Source organism: Brassica napus, chromosome C4, assembly GCF_020379485.1.
Source record: "Brassica napus cultivar Da-Ae chromosome C4, Da-Ae, whole genome shotgun sequence".
NCBI classification, from domain to species: Eukaryota; Viridiplantae; Streptophyta; class Magnoliopsida; order Brassicales; family Brassicaceae; genus Brassica; species Brassica napus.
The window spans coordinates 36,004,095-36,025,180 of record NC_063447.1 but is presented as its reverse complement, the minus strand read 5'-3'; the positions used below and the strand labels follow the sequence as shown (position 1 = coordinate 36,025,180).

The following is a 21,086-nucleotide window of genomic DNA, read 5'->3' as shown; positions in this document are numbered from 1 at the left end:
TATCGTTTAAACTTAAGATAAATGTTAGCTTTCCATTATTTTAGGAGATTAGAAATAAGACTTAAGGATATAATGTTAGGTCATAATCCCTAAGGACTTAGGACTTTTCCTTCAGCTATATATAGTGATCTCTAGGTGTTGTAAAGAGACACATTATTATTGATTTATAAAAACAGAGCTTTTGCTTTAAATTCTTGATTACGGCTAGTTCATTGGTTGAACTCAACGGATTCAAGTTCATAGGTACTTTTGGGAATTCTCAGACTAAACAATCGTTCATATTCTATCGGTTACTCTATCACAAATACAATATAAAGACTTTCATATCTTCCAATTATATTATTTCCTTCCTCTTTTTGTATTTTCCATTTTCTCTGCGTTTGTAAATTTCTCTTTCCTCTTTTTCTTTTCGTATTTTCCATTTTTTATCCCTCCGGAATATTTTTCCTCTCTGTTTTTTTTTCCCGGGAAACAGAAGGAAAATTCCATCTTTTTTTGTTTATTTTCCCGGAATGAGAGATTTTGTGAATACCCATCTTGAGCTAAAGAAGATTATATATAAACCCATCTTGAAAAGATACCTCCTTTCGGGTTTTGAGAATCACAACTCATCTCCTCTGTTTAGCTTTGCCGATACTTTCTAGCAATTAGCTAACGGCGAAGATGTTTTTTTTCGTCTCTATACAGGTCTTGTGTCTCATTGTTGCACATGGTTATGATAGGGGAATGAATCAAAAGGGGATACAAGAGGCATGACTCTACTCCTCATACTCCAAGGCTTTTGGTTTGGATATTAGGCACCAAATCAGAAAACCAAAAGGCTAGATATTACACACCAGGATCCGTAGATCTCAAACAGAGACGTAAGGAAGAAGAAACAAAGTTTTTAGACTGAAAATGGTTGTTTTATTTCTTAATTTTGTCTAGCATATAAATACAACGATGTTGTACATGCACAACACTTTGGAAATGACAAAGACATTAAAAACAAAGCCCTCATGCCTAAGCAACAAGCCAATTCGTAATTTAAATGAAAAAGATAACTTAAACATTGTTTAAAACATAAAAACTTAGATATATATATTTTACTCCTTGCACCAACAATTAGGAGATATGGTAAAATGCCTAGTTAAAAATATTTCTTGGAAAACCCAGTGAGACAAAACCAAGATAGAGAAAAAGAACGCACACAGATGCTTTTTCTAATTGTTGATCAGCTGGTTCTTGAAATGAAATCCACAGTGGTTATGGAATTCTGATTGAAGTCTCGTCCAATGTCTTCTTCTTGCTTCCAATTGATCTTTGGAATGGTTAAGACAGCTCAGTCTCCTCCTGAACTGGTTCAAGCTGCCTATCCATGATCACATCAGTTTTTGAAAACTGGAACGGACCGGCCAATTAAACCACTCAAATCGTGACTCATTCATCTATTACTCTATCCGGTTATGGTTTGTGTTAAACTGTATTTAAGTTAAATTAAGAAAAAACAGTAAAATTTGTTAAAATATCTCAAGTTTTCCACATTTTAATTTTAAAATAAAAAATTTAAATTTTATAAATACCTAGGAAAACCGAAAATATGTTCTCAATCAAACATTATTATGCACCACTTATTCTATCAAAATTGCACGTATTACGCGAAATACTGGCCCGCACTTTGATTCCGTCCCAGTTATATATATTTTCGGGTTATATATACTGTATGCGGGATAACCACCAATATCAGTTAACTACGTTTGCCTCAATTAAAACGTTACAGGGTGGATTGGAGTTTGGACATATAAGTATATGTCCATGGGTTTGCGGGTTAGTAGGTTCAGACAATCAGACCTGTTTTGCGGGTGTGCGGTCCAAACCCATCGCGGGTTTAACCCCAGAAGAAACTATGTGCAATGTTTCTGATGCTTTGGTTTCCAAATTCCACTGGATTTGGGTCGTACAGTTCTTAAAGTTGAAAAATAATTTTTTTCAATTGTTGAGGGTGAAGGAGAAGCTGAAGAGTGAAGGCAAAGGAGCTTGAAGAGGATACTAAACATATCCGGAGCTTTGCTTATTAGTTATCTGTTGGCGCGTTGTGTCAGTGACAAAATAAAATCATCAATGTGTCGGTGTTACTTCATGTTTGATTTTTTATTGCGTCTGGTTATGAGTTTCTTATGAGGTTGGATCGGAATTGGTTTGTTTGTTTGTTTGATTTCAAAAAGACTGCATTTGCACTATCTCTCATTACTTTTATCTGTGAGAACTTCTCAGATCGTTGGAGGGAGTTTACGACCTGATACTAGTGTCTTCTCCATTGTCTTTTGATTTTCTCTAATTGGGCATTGGAGAAGACAAACGCAAATCTAATCCAATTAAAATGTCAGATAGCACTAGACAAATAATATTTTTACATTGAAAGAGTAAATAAATATCAACATCGACAACTTGTGAAGGAAACCAAACATAAGATACTGAAGATAAAGACATCTGGTAAGTAAGAAGATATTAACATTTATTCCCATTGTCATCAAACATAACAAGCAAAGTAATGATAAAAGCACAAGGACAGAGCATAAAGCCTTCCATTGAAGGAAACTAAATAGAAACACTAAGCAGATTATTTTTAATCCAAAACAGAGTTTAACAGAAGAGAGATGGACACGACAAACGTGTTCAGACACGAACTCAAATCCTTTTAACATGAAGACAAAGTACTAGTCAGATTGATAAAAGCATAACAACCCTGCATCAACTTGTAATCTTCTACTTAGTCATCACTTCTTGGGAACTCGGAAGGTTCTTTCTTCCGCTTGGGTCGATGGGATTGCCTCCACCAAACAAGCTAGTCGAAATCCAGACGGAGTTCACATATCCGACCGCATGAGGATCAGCCAAGACAAGATTGTAATTTCTGGAACTCAAAGCATCATCAATAACATATGAAATGTGGAATGGGATGCTTTTTGTGATTTTCCAGTGCCCATAAAAAAATGTCCTTAAACATCTTCTTAATCCTCGCATATTTATCGGCTGAAACCATGGGTCCGATTGGTAATGGCTGTAGCTTTAAAATTTTTGCTGTAGAAAATGCTGTGGCTTTAAATTTTATTGCTGTAGAATTTTATGAAAGCACTAAAAATTTGCTTTGGATATTTGGCCCTGCAGAGCACTTGTACAGCTGTAGGTTATTTCTAGAGCTGTGACTTCAAAAAAAAATTTAAAGCTTAATTGCTCTGAATTTGGTGCTTTAGAAATAAATAAGACTGTGGACAGCACATACAGCAACTACCAATCACAATGCATATAGTATAATAAACATAGATCTTTAGATTACGTTACATACATATAAAAAATATATAAAAAAAGGAAACACGATTAAAGAAGTGAGAAGGAATATTCACCTGTGTGTACCAAGGTGATGTGTAGGTTATCATTGAGGGAGAAGTCATCAAGGCTCCTATTCTGGTCACAATAAGCCATGACTGACACGTTTCTACCCCAAAGAACTTTCTTGACATTAAAAAAAAACGTTAGAGGATCCAGACCACTAGGTATTGGGCAGTCCTCGATGCTCCAGAAGATTCCGGTATTACCCTTTGTATCTAAAAGGTTTCACAAAAAGTAGATCAATTGATTAGATTAATAAATGACACTAGCTATGGCATATGAGAACTAAAACGACTAGTTTACCATGGGAGTTAATCCTCAGAAAAGAGAGATCATTCTGAACCATACTGAGGACATCTCGTGAGTAGTTGGTACGGGTGATAGGGTTGCCTCCAGCTATTAGGGTATTAAAATGCCATTCCAAGCATGCAGGAGGTAGCACGGGTGATGCGGCTTCTTCAGCATGTGCAACTAAAATATTGTACCCTTTTGATTCCAAATCTTGAAGAAGGCTTGAGAGCTCTGTTTCTTGTGAGATGGCTTTGGAGATCACCATCAAATTTGATGGTGCAGGATGGTCCAATGCCCATGAAAGGATGTCCACAAACATGTTACCAAGCTTCACAGATGGATCTTCATCTTTCGACACTATTACAGCGAAGAAAAAAACAAACACATTTGTTACATATAATAGAAAGAGAAGGAAGCAAAATAAAAAGATCATACGATTGAGATAGAAATTCACCTCTTTCTTGTAAGGTGATGGTTCCGTGGAGCCAATGGTATAAGCCACTACTCCCCTCCCAATAAGCTTTGATTGACACTTCACCATGATGACCCTGATTTTTAATAGCTGATTTGATATTCTCATTCAGCTCATCGAGATGAATATCATTGGGGAATGTGCAGCCCGTAATGTTCCAAAAGATGCCTGTTTTGATATCTGCGAAGTTTCACAAACACACAGAACACATAAACAAGTTACAATAGGAAGTCTAGAAAAGTAAACAAGGAGGGAGATAATTAGATCTTACCATGCAAGCTCTTGTCCGATTTTTTACAAATGGGAAAATTTGCTAGGCTTTGTATTAGGAATGGATAGAGCCATACGGAGCATATATATTCTCTCTCATCAGGAACAGTAAGGAGTACATTGTACTATCTCGAAGCAAATAGTTGAAGAACATAGGCAAATTTAATGTTCCTTGACATGTTTGAGATCACCATCAAGCTGGGTACTGTTGTTATCGGACAGGGGACAGGATTTTGCAACGCCCAAAAAAGAATGTCCCTAAGCATTTTCTTGAATCTCGCAGTTTCATCGCCTAAAACCACATACAAGGGACACATGTACATACATAAATGAAACAAAAGACATATGTAGTCGATTGCTTCTTTTTTTATACCAAAGGACCTAGCTAGGGGAAACTCACCTGCGGATACAAGGGTGATACCAGGGAGGGGCTCCTTGTCCTCCTCACAATAAGCCCAGATTGACATTTGACCATGGCAACCTTGATTTGCAAGAGCGGATTTGACATTCTGATAGATATCAATATCATCAGGGATTTCACAGTCATCCAAGTTCCAGAAGACGCCTGTGTTCGCCACTGCCAACAGAGATCGCAAAATCAAATCACAAATATCATCCAGAAAAAGAAGAAAAGAAAAGAGACAGAAGCAAACAAGATCAACTAGCTTACCATGTGCCAGCTTATTGGAGACACCATGTGAACTTATGCTTTGGTCGACAGGCTTTCCTCCACCAAATAGGTGTGTGGACAAACAAACTAAGTCTGCTGTTGCGACTTCCCCAAGAGATGAAACAAGAATATTGTAATTCAACAATTTCAAATCTTCAAGTACACCAAATAGCTCCGTTTCTTCTGAGACGTTTTTTGTGATTATCATCAAGTTTGAGGGTGCCTGATTGTACAGTCCCCACGTAAGAATGTCCACCAACATATGGTCAACTTCAGTATATCCAACTTTGGACACTATATCAAAAAGAGATTTGGATTAAGATATATATATGAACTAATAAAACCAGAAGAAAAAAAATGTAACTCACCTCGGTTTTGTAAAAAGATTCCGGCAGCATCACAGTAAGAAACAAGTTCAGACCTATCCTCGCAATACCCCCTAACTTTAATAAGTCTACCAAGATAGCCCATATCTTCAAAAGCCCCTTTGATGTACTCCTTAACAGTAGTAGGATCGAGACCGTCAGGGATGGGATTGTCATCCATGTTCCAGAAGACTCCGATATTAGCCACTGCGAGGAGAAGACATAAACAATTACAATACTAAAAGCAAAACAGAGAAATCATTATAGATGACATGAGATTCAACTAAATCCACTGGTGTATCATGACAGAAACAATAAAATAAACGAATCACTACAATAAACAATACGGTTGGTCATCGTTTGGACAAAGATTTTTTTTTTTCCTAGAGATAAAAACCTACATTACTGTTAGATCTGTACTGTAAGCAGATCATCCCGATCTAGATGGTTAAACTATAGGAAAATCAAGAAAAGAGATCATACCGTTCATTTCTGTAGTGATCGTTTCCGGTTCCATTAGAGAGGAGGAAGGATGATACTTAAGGTTATCAAATATTAGGATTATATCTCTCGCATGTTCTACAACCAAATATATAAATACAAAACCACACTAACTTTCAGCCGTTAGATCATAGGGATTTTTTTTTTAATTTATAATCGTCGTCTATCATAACTATATTAAGGATTAGGGCACTAAATGGTCACCTAGAAAACTGCGTATTTCATTTCCCTTTTTAAGTAACCGCTTTTGATCACCAATCACATTTTATCATTTTACAATTTGCATTTTTTTTCTTTTTTTAAGGGAAAGAAAAAAACAGTTGGCTTTTTCTGAAATTGCAGTTACCAACCAGTCTGCACTTCGTTGTTGAGTTTCAACTACCTATCATTCTTTTTTCTTCAAAAACGTACAAAACTGCGTATTTCATTTCCATTTTTAAGTAACCGCTTTTGATCACCAATCACATTTTATCATTTTACAATTTGCATTTTTTTTTCTTTTTTTAAGAAAAAAAAATAACAGTTGGCGTTTTTATGAAATTGCAGTTACCAACCAGCTGCACTTCCTTGTTGAGGTATCAACTACCCATCATCCTTTTTTTCTTCAAAAACGTACTAACAGTAGTATTAGTAATTAACTAGTATCACTACTCCGTGCTACGCACAGGCAATTTAATTTATTGCATTTAAGTTATTATTATTTTTGCTAGAAATTTATTTATTTCATCAAACTTGAATGTTCTGTTTTTCTTTCGGTACTAATTAGTATTCATTCCGTTTCTAATTGTAACTAGTTTTGCTTAAAAACACAAATATTTAGGAAGTTGTAATTTGAAAAATATATATCATTTAATCAATTAATTCAACCAATTATAAAAAACCTAACATTATTTCATTGGTCACACAATATCCAATAAATGAAAAGATGCATTGAAATATATAAATTATTTATATTGTGAAACAAACTATTTTTGGTAGAACTACTTACATTTGGAAACGGAGAGAGTATTTTTTTATTATTTTTGGAGATGGATATAAATGAAGATCCATATTATAAGTGTCGCATTCAAAGAAAACAGTTAAAAACGTTAATAGAATTATTATGTTTTTTCCTTCGAAAATGAGGTATATGTTTAGAATCAATTTTTATAGAAAATTAAAATATAACACTACAAGAAAACAACGGCATACTGAGGGAAAAAATCGTCGGTATGTCGTCGGAATAACGCTATTCCGACGACATACCGACGAAAAAAGTCCTCGGAAATAACTCCTCGGAAATTCATCTTTCCTCGGAAATTCCTCGGACATTTCCGACGGAATTCCGAGGAAATTCATTTCCTCGGAATATTCCGAGGACTTTTTTCGTTGGAAATTCCTCGGAATATTCCGAGGAATATGTCGTCGGAATATTCCGAGGAATATGTTGTCGGAATATTCCGAGGGATACACTTCCTCGGAATATTTCCAAAATTCAAAAAAAAAATTATAAATTTATTTTTTTAAATTGAAATTCAAAAATATAAAATTAAAATTGAAATAGAAAACATATTTAAAATACAAAAAATAAGAAAATAGTTTTTATAAATAAAAAAATGTTTTATAAATACAAAATTAGTTTTAATAAATATAAATATTTTTATAAATATGAAATCATCTTTTTATAAATACAAAATAGTTTTTATAAATACAAAAAATAATAAAATAGTGTTTATAAATAAAAAAAATGTTTTATAAATACAAAATTAGTTTTAATAAATATAAATATTTTTATAGATATGAAATCATCTTTTTATAAATACAAAATAGTATTTATAAATACAAAAAATAATAAAATAATGTTTATAAATCAAAAAATGTTTTATAAATACAAAATTAATTTTAAAATATGAATTCATCTTTGATATACAAAGAACGTTTTGTATATTTAAAAATAGTTTTTATAAATACAAAAATAAAAAAATAGTGTTGATAAATCAAAAAAATGTTTTATAAAAACAAAATTAGTTTTAATAAATATAAATATTTTTATAAATATGAAATCATCTTTTATAAATCAAAAAATCAAATTTATATACAAAAACGTTTTGTAAAATCGAATTTATATAAACGTTTTGTAAATACAAAAATAATAAACAATTTATAAAAAAAGTTCTAAATCAATTCAACACAACCAAATCACAATTCTAAACCTATTACACAACAAATCACAATCCTACCCAATCACCCTAACAAAAATCTATCAAAAAACTTCTAAAATCATCAAATCTACTTAAAAACCTAACAAATAGGACCTAAGAGAGTGGGATAAGGTCCTTACATGATTTGTAAAGGAATGGAAAGGATTCGCCGGAGAGATCGTCGCGAGATAAGGTGGAGAACGCCGGAAGGAGAGAGAGATCGCCGGAGAGAAAGAAGAGAGAAATGGGGAAGAAGATGCGGTTCGAGTTTATAAAACCTTGGGTCTGACGGATATTTTCCGTCGGAATTCCCTAAGTATTTTCAATTTCAATTTTCGCGAAATATTTGGCGGCTTGTTTGCCCGGTTAAATGAAAATATTCCGAGGAAATTCCGACGGCCACTTAAATATCCGTCGGAATTTCCTCGGAATATTTTCATTAATTCGAGGAAAAAGAATATCATGTGCATGTATTTCTATTAATTTATATTGTTCCTCGGAATTTCCTCGGAATATTCCGAGGAAATACCGAGGAACTAGTGTTTGGGGTTTCAAAACATCAAGTTTTTTTGCCGTATTTCATTTCTTATACAATTGTAATGCATACCATTGAGGATTCTTTGTATAGATGAGCATAAACCATGAAATAACAAATTTCAAAACGAATTGTAAGTATTCCCTTTACCGTTCATTAAAGTGTATAAGTGTTTCTCTTATGTTGTGGGGATTTCGTTCATACAATCGGAAAAGTGTTTATTATAGGGTAATGAACAAATTTTTGACTTCATAATGAACGTAAGACACTTAATAAGGGTTATATAGGTGTTATTCAAACCGCAAAACGTTGTTTTCGGTTTAAAAACCCTATTTTCTCGGAATTTCCTCGAAATATTCCGAGGAAATTCCGAGGAAACCCTTTTCTTCCTCAGAATTCCGTCGGAATATTCCGAGGAAATTCTGAGGAACTAGTGTTTGGGGTTTCAAAATCTCGAATGTTTTTTTATAAACGGATCGATCGATGTATTTATGTCCAAAAACGCATCGATCGATCACTAAGATGGACCAAAGCGTAACAATGTGATCGATCGATGAGATTATCCCATTTGTTTGGTTCAAATTTATTTTTTGTATTTAAGTAAGTCTTTCTTACAATATAAATGTACTTATTTGAAATATAATAAAAATAAAAGTGAAACTAAAATAAATTTGAAGTAACATTTTTTGAATTATTTATTCAAAAGTTTTGATACCTGAGGTTCAGTAGAAATATAAATGCTCCAGTAAAAAGATAAAAGGCCCAACAGGAAATAAAAGAAGAAGAATAAACATTTTGGGTTCGACTCCACTGAAGACATCACCAACCTGAAATTTCAAGAATAAGACAAAAAAAATATTTGTAAAATAGACAATGCATAACAAACAGATTTGTAAGTACCTAGTTTGTAAATAACACATTATCAGATAATACTTACAGCTGCCTGAACTGGTGACAATGTTCTGAGCTTTTTTGTTAAAGATTTAAGATTTGAAAATAGAATCATACTATAGTATCATCTTCAACTTTAATCATGCAAAAAATTAAAAAGAATTAGAGAATATAAAATTGAAAAAGCAAGAAAGATAAAACTTCATACATGTTAGGCGTGAACTTGTATGGATATTTTGCTGCACTCAGAAAAAAAAAAGATGAAGAAGAAGAAACGATGGAAAATAGCAGGGAGAGGTAGAATAAAATTAGTTACATGAAGTTACTTGTGGGAACCGAAATTCACACCGTCGAGTTTTGTTAATCGGAGGAAAGCCAAGTTAACTTAGCCTTCCCTGAAGGTCCCGGTTATCTGCTGGGCCACGCACAACACAATCAATATGAAAGATTCGAAAGTAATAAATCGTAAAAGAGCGAAAAGAGAACAAAGAGGTCTTATTTCCGAATTCGCGTTTGAGCGTGAACAACATGTAAGATCCTAGGCCACGAGAGCTGTTGGTATGTTCGCTAGTCTAGCCACCTAAGTTCTAACCTAGTCGAGTCGCAGCTCGGTAGTAAAAACGGAAAAATTCTTAAATTGCTCTAAGTATTAAGTTTGCTCTTAGAATGCTCCCCCTTCTGCTCTTCGTCCTAGGTCCTCCTTATATACTCTTCCTTAGATCGGTTTACCTCTTCTCGGGCCGGATTTGTCGTGAAGCGGGCTTTTCCACATTTCCTTCTTCTTTGTGATTATCTTCGGAAATTTGACATTTATCTCTTCCCGCGGATGCGATAAACCGTCATACCAGTTTTTGGGTTCAAGTCTTTTGGGACCAAAGATGGGCCGTTGTCCGCAATTCGGACCCTCTTTGGGCCGTATCGTAGCGTTTTTATGATTTTACTCGCGAAGTAGCCGTTGGTATAGGCATGGTTCTTCCAACGGAACCCTGTTTCTTCGGATAGCCGAGGCAGTTGGTGTTAAGTTAACCGTAACCTGCTCTACTACGAAGAATAGGAAACTGTTCGAGAGACATAACTTTCCCAACTTCCCGAATACTTTCGACGATGTTTTTTAGACGGAACATTGGTGTCGTATCCACGGACCCGAAGACTGAGTTACGGAAACTTCGGACGAAGATGCATGGTTATGGGATAGGACCGGGTTCGGAATGGTCCACGGAGAATTGGCCGCGGTCGCCGGGCGAGCCGATCCGCGGCATGATCGAGCGAGCCGACCGGCAACACGGCCGTGCTCGCCGGGCGAGCTGGCCCGTGTCACGGCCGAGCTCGCCAGCCAGTCGACCGGCAACGCGGCCGTGCTCGCCGGGCGAGCTGGCCCGTGTCACGGCCGACCTCGCCGGCCAGTCGACCGGCAACGCGGCCGTGCTCGCCGGGCGAGCTGGCCCGTGTCACGGCCGAGCTAGCCGGGCGAGCTGGCCCGTGTCACGGCCGAGCTCACCGGTGAGTCGACCGGCATCGCGGCCGTGCTCGCCTGGCGAGCTGGCCCGTGTCACGGCCGAGCTCGCCGGCGACTCGACCGGCAATGCGGCCGTGCTCTATGTGTTTTAGACCGGCCGTGCTTTATGTGTGTTATGGCCTTGCGAGGCTATGTGAACTATGTGTTTGAGACCGTCCGTTTGGTGGCTTTGGGTCCTAGCCGTTTTTTGCGGCTTCTATATATATGATGAATGATTGACATTCTGTGCGTTTTAGTTTATACTTCTGCCAAGTGTGAGGGAAAGATACGAGTAGTCACTTCATATCTTAACTCTTAGTTTATCGTCTTGTTCGTTTGCTCTTACTGAACGAGGGCGTTCGGAAACGTTTAGGAGTTTCGCAAAGTTTCGTGAGCGTATTAGATATAGACGATGGGGCATGTTTTTAAGATCTCGTATCATGCCTTGAGATGTTAGTGGACCAGTAGGACTGGGTTTAGGGCAAGACCTAGGTTTACTTTCGGCTCTAAGGCTGTGCGACGACTGATCGGCTCTCGTTTTGCCTGTGGGCGATTTCCACCTGGTTCTTTCCGATTTAAAGTCCGCGACTTGGCGCCGGCTTATATGACTTGTATGGAACGAACCGAGCACTCTCCAGAGACCGTCTGGAGTGCTGACCAAAATTTCGGATTTCTTGTATAACGCGCTATGGTATCCTCGTCGGATGTAAGAGAACCTTTACTTTTACAAAAGGTTAGACTACGAGTTCTTTTTTGAGAACGTTTTTGGGTTTGTCCGTCGGGGCCAATCGACGGGAAATTTTTAGAGTCGCGGACGGACCGTGTGTTTGGATAATATCTCTCGAAAATATTTACGACGTCTCGCTTTTTCCGAAAGGTATATCCTTTGTAGTGAGAAAGTTACGATCTTCGTTTTTAGAGAAGATGTATTTGGTCTTGCTTGACCATTGATACGCAGTGATTGTTGTTTAACTTAGTTCCCATCCAAGGACTGCTTGAAAGGTATGCGTGTTTGGAGACCCTTGTCTTGGGTATTTCTCAGGTTAATCTCCGATAGTTGTGGCTTATTGCAAGTGAATCGGGAGACCGTAATAAAATGAGTTTTATTGGAAAAGTTTCAAAAATTTCGAGTACATGTGTGGATATTCCGAACTTTGTGGGAGTATACGAGTATACGTACCCACTCCCCCCCCCTTTTTGGAGAGGTGGATAGCTGAACTTGTCAATAGGACAAGCTGCCTACGTACCTCTTTCGAGGATCAAGCCATCTCGTAGTTCTGCTTTGTTGATGCGGGCGTTCCTACTCGTTGGATATGGCCGTTTCTGCTACTTCGGCCATTGAGGCTTTAGTAAAATCGGCGGCTATTCCGTGAGTCGGGTTTTCCGAATCGCATCTATGTCTGGAGCCGTTACCTGGGCGAGTGATTCCAAATCGCTCTTCGTGGAACCTTCGGGAGTACTCTGTGTTTTCTTGACTCGCTTCGGGCTAACTGTATGGGTGTTCCGAGTTTGTCGTAGCTTATGCTCGGCCAAAAAGCAGAGCCTAGATTGTTTCTGGCATCCCCAGATTACTGCTGTTCCGTTTGGTGTTGGGAACTTGATGCTAAGGTGGTAAGTCGACGGTACCGCCTTCATTGCGTTGATCCATGGGGTTCCCATGATAACATTATAGATGGTTGGGTTATCGACTACAGCGAAGTCAACGATTTTCATGACTTCCTTTGCCATGACCGGAAGTTTGATCGATTCGAGGGTCATTGATGTTGTGCCCGAAAAACCGGTCAGTGGTTTTGGTTCCGGGATGATTTCCCCGAGTTCGATGTTCATTCTCCGGAGAGTGTCGCGGAAAATGACGTTGACCGTGCTGCCTATGTCGATGAGGATTCTTCCCACTTCGAATCACTAAGTCGATGACCAGCGGGTCGCAGTGAGGTTTATCGAGTCCGACGGTTTCTTCCTCCTCGAAAACAATCGTATCGTTTGGAGCGTTGTCGGTCAGGGACCGAGTCGTCCAGTTAGAACTTGTTTCCGCCTTTCTTCCGTAGGCCTTGATGGACGAAAAAGAGTCGCGGTAGAATTGTGATTCTCCAATGATCATGTTTATCCTCTGGCGGGTACTATTGTCTCCAAGGTCATCCTGCCTTCTTCCGCGTTTTTCGCCAGACTGATTTGCGCGTGCGTCCCTCTCGGGAGACTCTTTATCAGTCCTGGGAGGGCGGTCGGAATCCAGGATGAGGTTGTTTATGCTAGTGACCTTCGAGAGGTCGCCAGCGAGGAATTTTGCGGCTAGCCTTGCGCCGAGAACTTTGCAGTTCGTAGTGGAATGACCTTTGGTCTGGTGGAACACGCAGTAGGAGTTATCCTTATACTGGTTCCTGGACCAGGTGTTCCCGGAGGTCTTCCCTTGTTCGGAATTGATAGTGTAGATGTGCTCGCCTTAGATGTCTTCTCCCTCGTGGTGGACATACTTGTCGTTTCGAGAGCTTTTCTTTTTCGTGGGCGTCTTCTGCGGGTTGTACTTCTGGGAGAGGATTTTCATCTCCTCTTCCATTACGATGAAGTCCGTTGCCTTATGAAGAGCATCCTGAATCGTTCTCGGTTTTCGAGGGATACCCATTGCCGGAATTTCGACCGGTACCAGAGAGTTTTCTTCAGAGCATCGATCGCCACTTTGTCGCTGATCCCGGTGACTCTTGCCATTACTAGCTTGAATCTATTCATGAACTCGCGAAGTGGCTTGTCTTCTCTTTGAGACAGGCTCCAGAGATCGACGTCCGAGGTTTCTCTGTCCATGAACATGGAATACTGCTTGAGAAACTCTGAAGCAAGTTGGCGGAAACTTCCGATGGAATTTCGTTTTAGGCGAGAAAACCATTCGAGCGCTGCTCCTTTGAGGTTTTCGATGAAGAGGAGGCAGTAGCCAGCGTCTCGTTCGCGTTCCTTCAGTTTGCACCTCCCCATCGCGATTTGGAAAGACTGTAGGTGCGCTTTCGGGTCGGTGGTGCCATCGTAGATGGGAATTTTGATCTTCCCCGGGTCCGAGACGTTGGTCTCAGTAATCCGGGCAGTGAACGGGGTTTTGCGTGCTTCCTCGAGAAGTCTGTCGATCTCGGACGCAGCGCTTATCGCGTGGTGGATTTGTGATTTCTCCGCTTTCACCTCCGCTGCAGATTTCACGATGTACTCGCAGAGATCGTGGATCTCATCAGGATTTCTGGCAGCCTTGTGAGCTTGTCTGTGTTGGCCGCGGTGGATTCTGTCCTGCTTCTCGGTCAGATCCTCCTGTTATACCCAATAGAGGTTTTCTTCTTCCTCGGTCATGGGGTTTTCGAAGGACGCATCCTGCCGAGCGGACTGGCTTCGCGTTCTTCTTGGGTGGATGTCAGCACCGTCGTCCGAGTGCTCGGACTGGTCGCTTATATCCAGGTCGATGCGCTCGATTTCTTCTCCTTCGTTGCTCCTGGTAGGAGGTGGAAGGTTCTCCGCAGTTGGCTGTGCACCTGGCTGGAGCGTTTCATCAGGGTTTTGGCCTGAGGAAGCCTTGTCCGCGTGTGCAGCTCGATTGCCCGGAGTTTCGAAATCAAGTCTTATGCCGCTGTGGGCGGGATCTTGTGGTTCCGCACGGGCACTACAAGAAAACAACGTAATTCTGACGGACATTCTGACGGAAAATGAGATCTTCGGAATATTCCGACGAATTTCCGAGGAAATTCCGAGAAAACCCAAAATTTGGGTTTCCTCAGAATTTCCTCGGAATATACCGACGAAATACCGAGGAAATCATAGTCCTCGGAAAACACCGACGAATATCCGAGGATATATTATAGCCGTTAAAGAGCCATTGGGGAATTTAAAAAATTCCGAGGAAATACTGAGGAAGGAGCCGTTGCCGTCGGGATTCCGTCGGAATTTCCTCGGTACTGTCGGCAGCATTTCATCTATAAATACCCGCACCCCCAACCTCTTCATTCACTCCATTTCTTCATCCTCTCACATACTATATTTACACACGAATTTGATTGAAAAAAGCATGTCTTCTTCAAATTATTATCGTTCTTGGATCGATCGACCTCATTTTGATCCGAACACGAGATTGCTTACGGAAGAATACCAACGAGGTATAACCGAATTCATGGGGTTAGTTCAACGACAACCGGAAGCAGAAACGGGTATGTTAAGATGTCCTTGCTCTAATTGTAAAAACAGAAAGATTATTAAAGAGTGAGATGTTTGGACTCATCTATATTTGAATGGGTTTACACGAAGTTACAAAATTTGGTATCATCATGGAGAAACTGATTATGAATATGGTAGTACTAGCGAACCTCAGCCTGCGGTTAGGTTAGAAGAACCAATTAGAATGGATGTAGATTATGGTGTAGGTACTGAGCAGATGGTAAATGATCATTTTAGAGGGGAAGATTTACCCAATGAAGAAGCTATGAGATTTTATGATATGTTGGATGCTGGAAAGCAACCCTTGTACGAAGGTTGCAGAGATGATCATTCAGCTTTATCATCTGCAACAAGACTGATGGGCATTAAAACATATTATAATTTGGCTGAAGACTGTGTGGATGCGATTGCTGATTTTGTAAAAGGTATTCTATCTGAGGATAATGTAGCCCTTGGTTCATACTACGAGGTTCAGAAACTGGTAGCTGGTCTTGGTTTATCGTATCAGGTAATAGATGTATGCAGCGATAACTACATGATTTATTGGAGGGCGGATGAACAGCGGGTTACATGCAAATTTTGTAGAAAGGCTTGTTATAAAGATACGAGTGGAAGAGTTCCTGTGCCATTTAAAAGGATGTGGTATTTGCCTTTGACGGAAAGGTTGCAGAGGTTGTATCAGTCTGAACGCACAGCGCAACCAATGAGATGGCATGCGGAGCATTCAACAAATGGTGAGATTAGACATCCTTCAGATGCAAAAGCGTGGAAGCATTTCCAATCAACATATCCCGACTTTGCGTATGAGAGAAGAAATGTCTACCTTGGATTATTTTCATTTTATCATCTTTTCTATTATTTAAATTTGTTTATTTTCAATTTTAGTCGGTTCTAAAGAAGAAGGGACGTTTGGTCGGTTTGGGTCGTCGAGCCCGGTCGGTTCCTCCTTCTGCACCACAGCCCTATGTTGATCCAGAAGTGCTTATGGACTAGTTGAAGGACAAAGATGACCGCATAGCTGCGTTGGAGCAAAAGATGGCGGATCAAGAGGCGGGATGGGAGGCAACGAGGAAGCAGAACGAGCAAATGATGGAGATGATGAAGAGGATGTACCCGAACGAGCAGTTCCCGTAGTTTCTTTTTTTTTTTTCAAAAACTCTGAATGTTTTATTTTGGTATGTACAACTTTGAATATTATCTAATATGTTTTCTATTTCAATTTTAATTTTATATTTTTGAATTTCAATTAAAAAAAAATTAATTTAAAAAAAAAATATTTTTGGGAATATTCCGAGGGCATATCTCCTCGGAATATCCCGACGGATACACTTCCTCGGAATATTCCGACGGCAAAGGTTTCTCGGAATATTCAGACGGCCGAGGTTCGTCGGAATATTCCGATACCTCTTTTCTCTCAGAATGTTTCCGAGGACCGTTCCATCGGAAATATCCGAGGAGATACCGACGAACAGTCCTAGGAAATGTTTCTTCGGAATATCCTCGGAATCTTTAATTCTCGGTATTCCCTCCGAATTATCCGAGGAAATTCCGAGGAAATTTTACTTTCCGACGAGAAATTACCGACGACCATTCTCGTCGGTATGTCCTCGGAATACCGTTATTCCGAGGACATACCGACGATATTTGTCGTTGGAATACCGGTGTTTTCTTGTAGTGGGGGCTTTGCTCCTGGCTTTCGCCATTAAGGTTTCCACCTGTTTTGCGAGAGAGGCCACGAGTTTTCCTTGTTCGTCCGTCTTTTTCTGAGCGGAGGCGAACATTTCCTTCATCTGGTCTAGTATCGCGGCGTCGGCAGTGACCGTTGATACGTTTCCAGCTGGAGTTTTATCAGCGTTGGCATCAACGTGAGTCCCGTCATGCGTTTGCGTGTCTTTGTCAGCGTTGGTCGTCATATCGGACTGAGCGTGTGTGGTTGCGAGAGAGATAGATTCGTACCCCCCTCCTTCTAGCGCCAAACTGTGGGTACCGAAATTCACACCGTCGAGTTTTGTTAATCGGAGGAAAGCCAAGTTAACCTAGCCTTCCCTGAAGGTCCCGGTTATCTGCTGGGCCACGCACAACACAATCAATATGAAAGATTCGAAAGTAATAAATCGTAAAAGAGCGAAAAGAGAACAAAGAGGTCTTATTTCCGAATTCGCGTTTGAGCGTGAACAACATGTAAGATCCTAGGCCACGAGAGCTGTCGGTATGTTCGCTAGTCTAGCCACCTAAGTTCTAACCTAGTCGAGTCGCAGCTCGGTAGTAAAAACGGAAAAATGCCTAAATTGCTCTAAGTATTAAGTTTGCTCTTAGAATGCTCCCCCTTCTGCTCTTCGTCCTAGGTCCTCCTTATATACTCTTCCTTAGGTCGGTTAACCTCTTCTCGGGCTGGATTTGTCGTGAAGCGGGCTTTTCCATATTTCTTTCTTCTTTGTGATTATCTTCGGAAATTTGACATTTATCTCTTCCCGTGGATGCGATAAACCGTCATACCAGTTTTTGGGTTCAAGTCTTTTGGGACCAAAGATGGGCCGTTGTCCGCAATTCGGACCCTCTTTGGGCCGTATCGAGACTTTAGCGTTTTTATGATTTTACTCGCGAAGTAGCCTTTGGTATAGGCATGGTTCTTCCAACGGAACCCTGTTTCTTCGTATAACCGAGGCAGTTGGTGTTAAGTTAACCGTAACCTGCTCTACTACGAAGAATAGAAAACTGTTCGAGAGACATAACCTTCCCAACTTCCCGAATACTTTCGACGATGTTTTTTAGACGGAACATTGGTGTCGTATCCACGGACCCGAAGACTGAGTTACGGAAACTTTGGACGAAGATGCATGGTTATGGGATGGGACCGGGTTCAGAATCGTCCACGGAGAATTGGCCGCGGTTGCTGGGCGAGCCGATCCGCGGCACGATCGAGCGAGCCGACCGGCAACACGACCGTGCTCGCCTGGCGAGCTGGCCCGTGTCACGGCCGAGCTCGCCGGCGAGTCGACCGGCAACACGGCCGTGCTCGCCGGCGACTCGACCGGCTACGCGGCCGTGCTCACCGGTCGGGCTGGCCCGTGTCACGGCCGTGCTCGCCGGCGATCCGTTTAGATTCCTTAGTTACAACTAGCTTAGTTACTTTTTTTTAATTTAGATTTCTTTTTATTTTTACCTGACCGTAACCCAATTGCATCCACTTTTTCATCTATGTCTTCTTAGGAACCCTAGATTTCGTCAATTTCCTTCTCACCGCCGCAGCTCAAGAATCAAAGGTTTCAGCTTTATGCAATCTTTCTATCTCCTTTTCGATTGTAAACCCTAAATCCATTCCACCTTTCTGCTTGTCTAATTACCGACGAGGCTTCCCAGCCAAATTGCAAACTACCCGAACGGATCTTTGCATCATACATGTTTTAGAGGAAGCGATTCAATCTCATATGTACTGTCAACATTGATCGTGTGGTCAGGGGTAGGAAACATGTGGTCAGCAACATCAATGATGTGGTCACTAGATGTGTGGAACCAGTGAGGTGTGTTGGGTTTTGTTGGTTAGGCGTAGCGGCATCGTGGTCAGGTAGTACGATAATTGGGGTCAGAGGTGGTGTGGTGTGGTATGGATGTTATGTTGTTACATGTTATTTGGTTGTTACTTTAGTGGAGAGGGGTTCCGGTTGGTGAGCATGACGTGAGTATTATGGTAGTTGTCATACATCCACGGATATTTGATAATGAGTTTGGTTGGCAAAACACTCAACATCATATTGGTTGAATAATGGAGAGGTACACGTCGTGGGATGTGGTTAGCATCCTCTGTTTTCTAACCACATGAATCTCAAATTAAGTGTTTAAGGTGAGTTAAGTAAAAAAGGAATGTAACTGAAGGGGAGAGAATAGAAGGGAGACATTTATTAATAAATAATTGAGAACGTAACTTGTGTTTTAAAAGAAACAAATGAAACTGGTATCTTTTTGGTCTTATCTATCTCTTTCCAACAAATGGCAATTTTGTCTAAACAAAATAAAAAAGCAAGTCTAAAGTACAGTACCAGCAGAAAGTATCTAAAAGTGTAACTGTCCAAGACTAAAGTATGTCTATATGGTAATATCTCATATTTTATCAGTAGAAAACAAATTATATTTAACAGAATACATATACGTCGTTTTTATGTCAAGACTCAAAACTTTAAAGGTGGTTTCTTTTAAGAACTCCAAATAAAACTTAAAAATAAACAAAATTCCAGATTTGACCTAATATTACTCTTCATGGCGACTCCTATAAATGCCATCTCAACAAAGTGTCGAGAGAAAAGCTTTCAAAGTGCATAAAATATAATTCCGAAAGTTTCTACCATAATCATATAAATAAACCGCAGTATGTCCTCCATTACAAATCTTCCCCATCCAGGCTTCGATGCAAAAGTCTTAAACAACCAACCAAGCAACATACCATCGGAATACGTATGGTCCGACGAAGACAAACCTTCCACCGACATCAAAGTGCTCCAAGTCCCTATCCTCGACATCTCCAGTTTTCTCTCCGGACAAGACAACCATGTCGCGACTTCTCAAGCGTCTAGGCTCGTGTCCGAAGCTGCGAAGCTTCACGGCTTCTTCCTCGTCACAAACCATGGAGTTCAGGAGGGGATATTAGCACGTGCCTACAAGTGTATGGGAACTTTTTTTGACTTGCCGGCATCGGAGAAACAGAAAGCCAAGAGGAAATGGGGTGAGATCTCCGGTTACGCCGATAGCTTTGCCGGAAGATTCTACTCGGAGCTTCCGTGGAAGGAAACATTGACGTTTAGATTCTCTGCAGAGGAGAAGTTCAGGAGCGGCACGGAAACAGTTAAAGATTTACGTTTCTAAGACAATGGGAGACGGGAACGAAGAGTTTGGGTAATAATACACCTTCCGTATTTGGAAAAGTTGTTTTAGATTTTACTTAATTCAATTTGATTTAAAACTAAAATATAAATTTAAAATATGAATTGTATACCAATAAAAATAAAACTAAACAAAACTAGTAAATGATAGATAAGAATATGTACAAATCTTAAACATTAATCGTTCAAATACAGAGAAGTGATCAGCCATCTAGAACTATTTATAAACTAGTAAATCATATATGTTTTAACTAACTTATATGAAAATATTTTATCCAAAAAAAAAAAAAAACTTATGGTAGTTTGATGATTAAAAGAATTCATACAAGAAATTGATAAATCGTGGTTTGTTGTAAAAGAATAGGGAATTGTTTCTGTGTATTATTAATGAGTAATAAAGGTTCCTTATATAAGGATTACAAAGTATAAGAAAAAGAAAATTATCCAAAACCTAATACAACATGAAATAGGAAAAGATCTAAAACAGATAAATGGAAAACGTCCTAAGACTAAAGTCGGCCGACTCTCTCTCCTCTTGGGCGCCGACTCTCTCTCCTCTTGGACACGGCTGGGCCTTGTCTTGGTCTTGGTTATGGGCCATCCACATAATGATTTATAACACTCCCCCTTGGATGCCATAACCATATGGGTTTGTATCATGCACGACGTTTACCTCATCAAAACCTCTCTAGAAAAACCAAAAACCCAAGATGGGAAAAAAATGGAAACCGTAGACAGGAAAAAGAGTACAACACATGACACTCCCCCTGATGAAGGCATCACTGAAGATCCTTCAACTGGCGCATTCCTATCTGATGAACCAGCTTCCTGAACGTTGAGGTTGGCAGAGACTTAGTGAACAGATCGGCCGAATTGTCACTGGACCGAACCTGAACCACTTCAACTTCTTTAGCATTCTGCAGGTCGTGAGTGAAGAAGAACTTAGGCAAGATGTGTTTCGTTCTATCTCCCTTAACGTATCCATCTTTGAGCTGAG

General features: G+C 39.8%; 2 protein-coding genes across 2 annotated transcripts; one reads left to right on the top strand and one right to left on the bottom strand.

The window, feature by feature from the left end:
- Positions 1–2,473: 2,473 nt before the first annotated feature.
- LOC106365757 lies at positions 2,474–6,078 on the bottom strand. The gene is made up of 9 exons (XM_013805244.3): positions 5,921–6,078; positions 5,441–5,644; positions 5,073–5,366; positions 4,803–4,979; positions 4,404–4,694; positions 4,115–4,312; positions 3,673–4,017; positions 3,384–3,584; positions 2,474–3,012 (listed from the first exon to the last, which is right to left on the bottom strand). The coding sequence occupies exons 1-5, from the start codon at positions 5,952–5,954 to the stop codon at positions 4,528–4,530; spliced, it is 876 nt and encodes a 291-aa protein (XP_013660698.1). The 5' UTR covers positions 5,955–6,078; the 3' UTR covers positions 2,474–3,012; positions 3,384–3,584; positions 3,673–4,017; positions 4,115–4,312; positions 4,404–4,527.
- Positions 6,079–19,580: 13,502 nt separating this feature from the next.
- On the top strand, positions 19,581–20,072 carry LOC111198092 (gibberellin 20 oxidase 3). Its single transcript, XM_022714108.1, has one exon. It carries the CDS (start codon positions 19,581–19,583, stop codon positions 20,070–20,072), a length of 492 nt encoding a protein of 163 aa, XP_022569829.1.
- Positions 20,073–21,086: the final 1,014 nt, after the last annotated feature.

Coding starts and splice junctions, on each gene's coding strand:
- LOC106365757 (XM_013805244.3), bottom strand. CDS start 5,954: ATGGAACCGGAAACGATCACTACAGAAATGAACG. Junction 5,367..5,440: donor AATCTTTTTACAAAACCGAG/GTGAGTTACATT, acceptor TTTTTGATATAG/TGTCCAAAGTTGGATATACT. Junction 4,980..5,072: donor CTCCAATAAGCTGGCACATG/GTAAGCTAGTTG, acceptor CTCTGTTGGCAG/TGGCGAACACAGGCGTCTTC.
- LOC111198092 (XM_022714108.1), top strand. CDS start 19,581: ATGTCCTCCATTACAAATCTTCCCCATCCAGGCTTCGATGCAAAAGTC.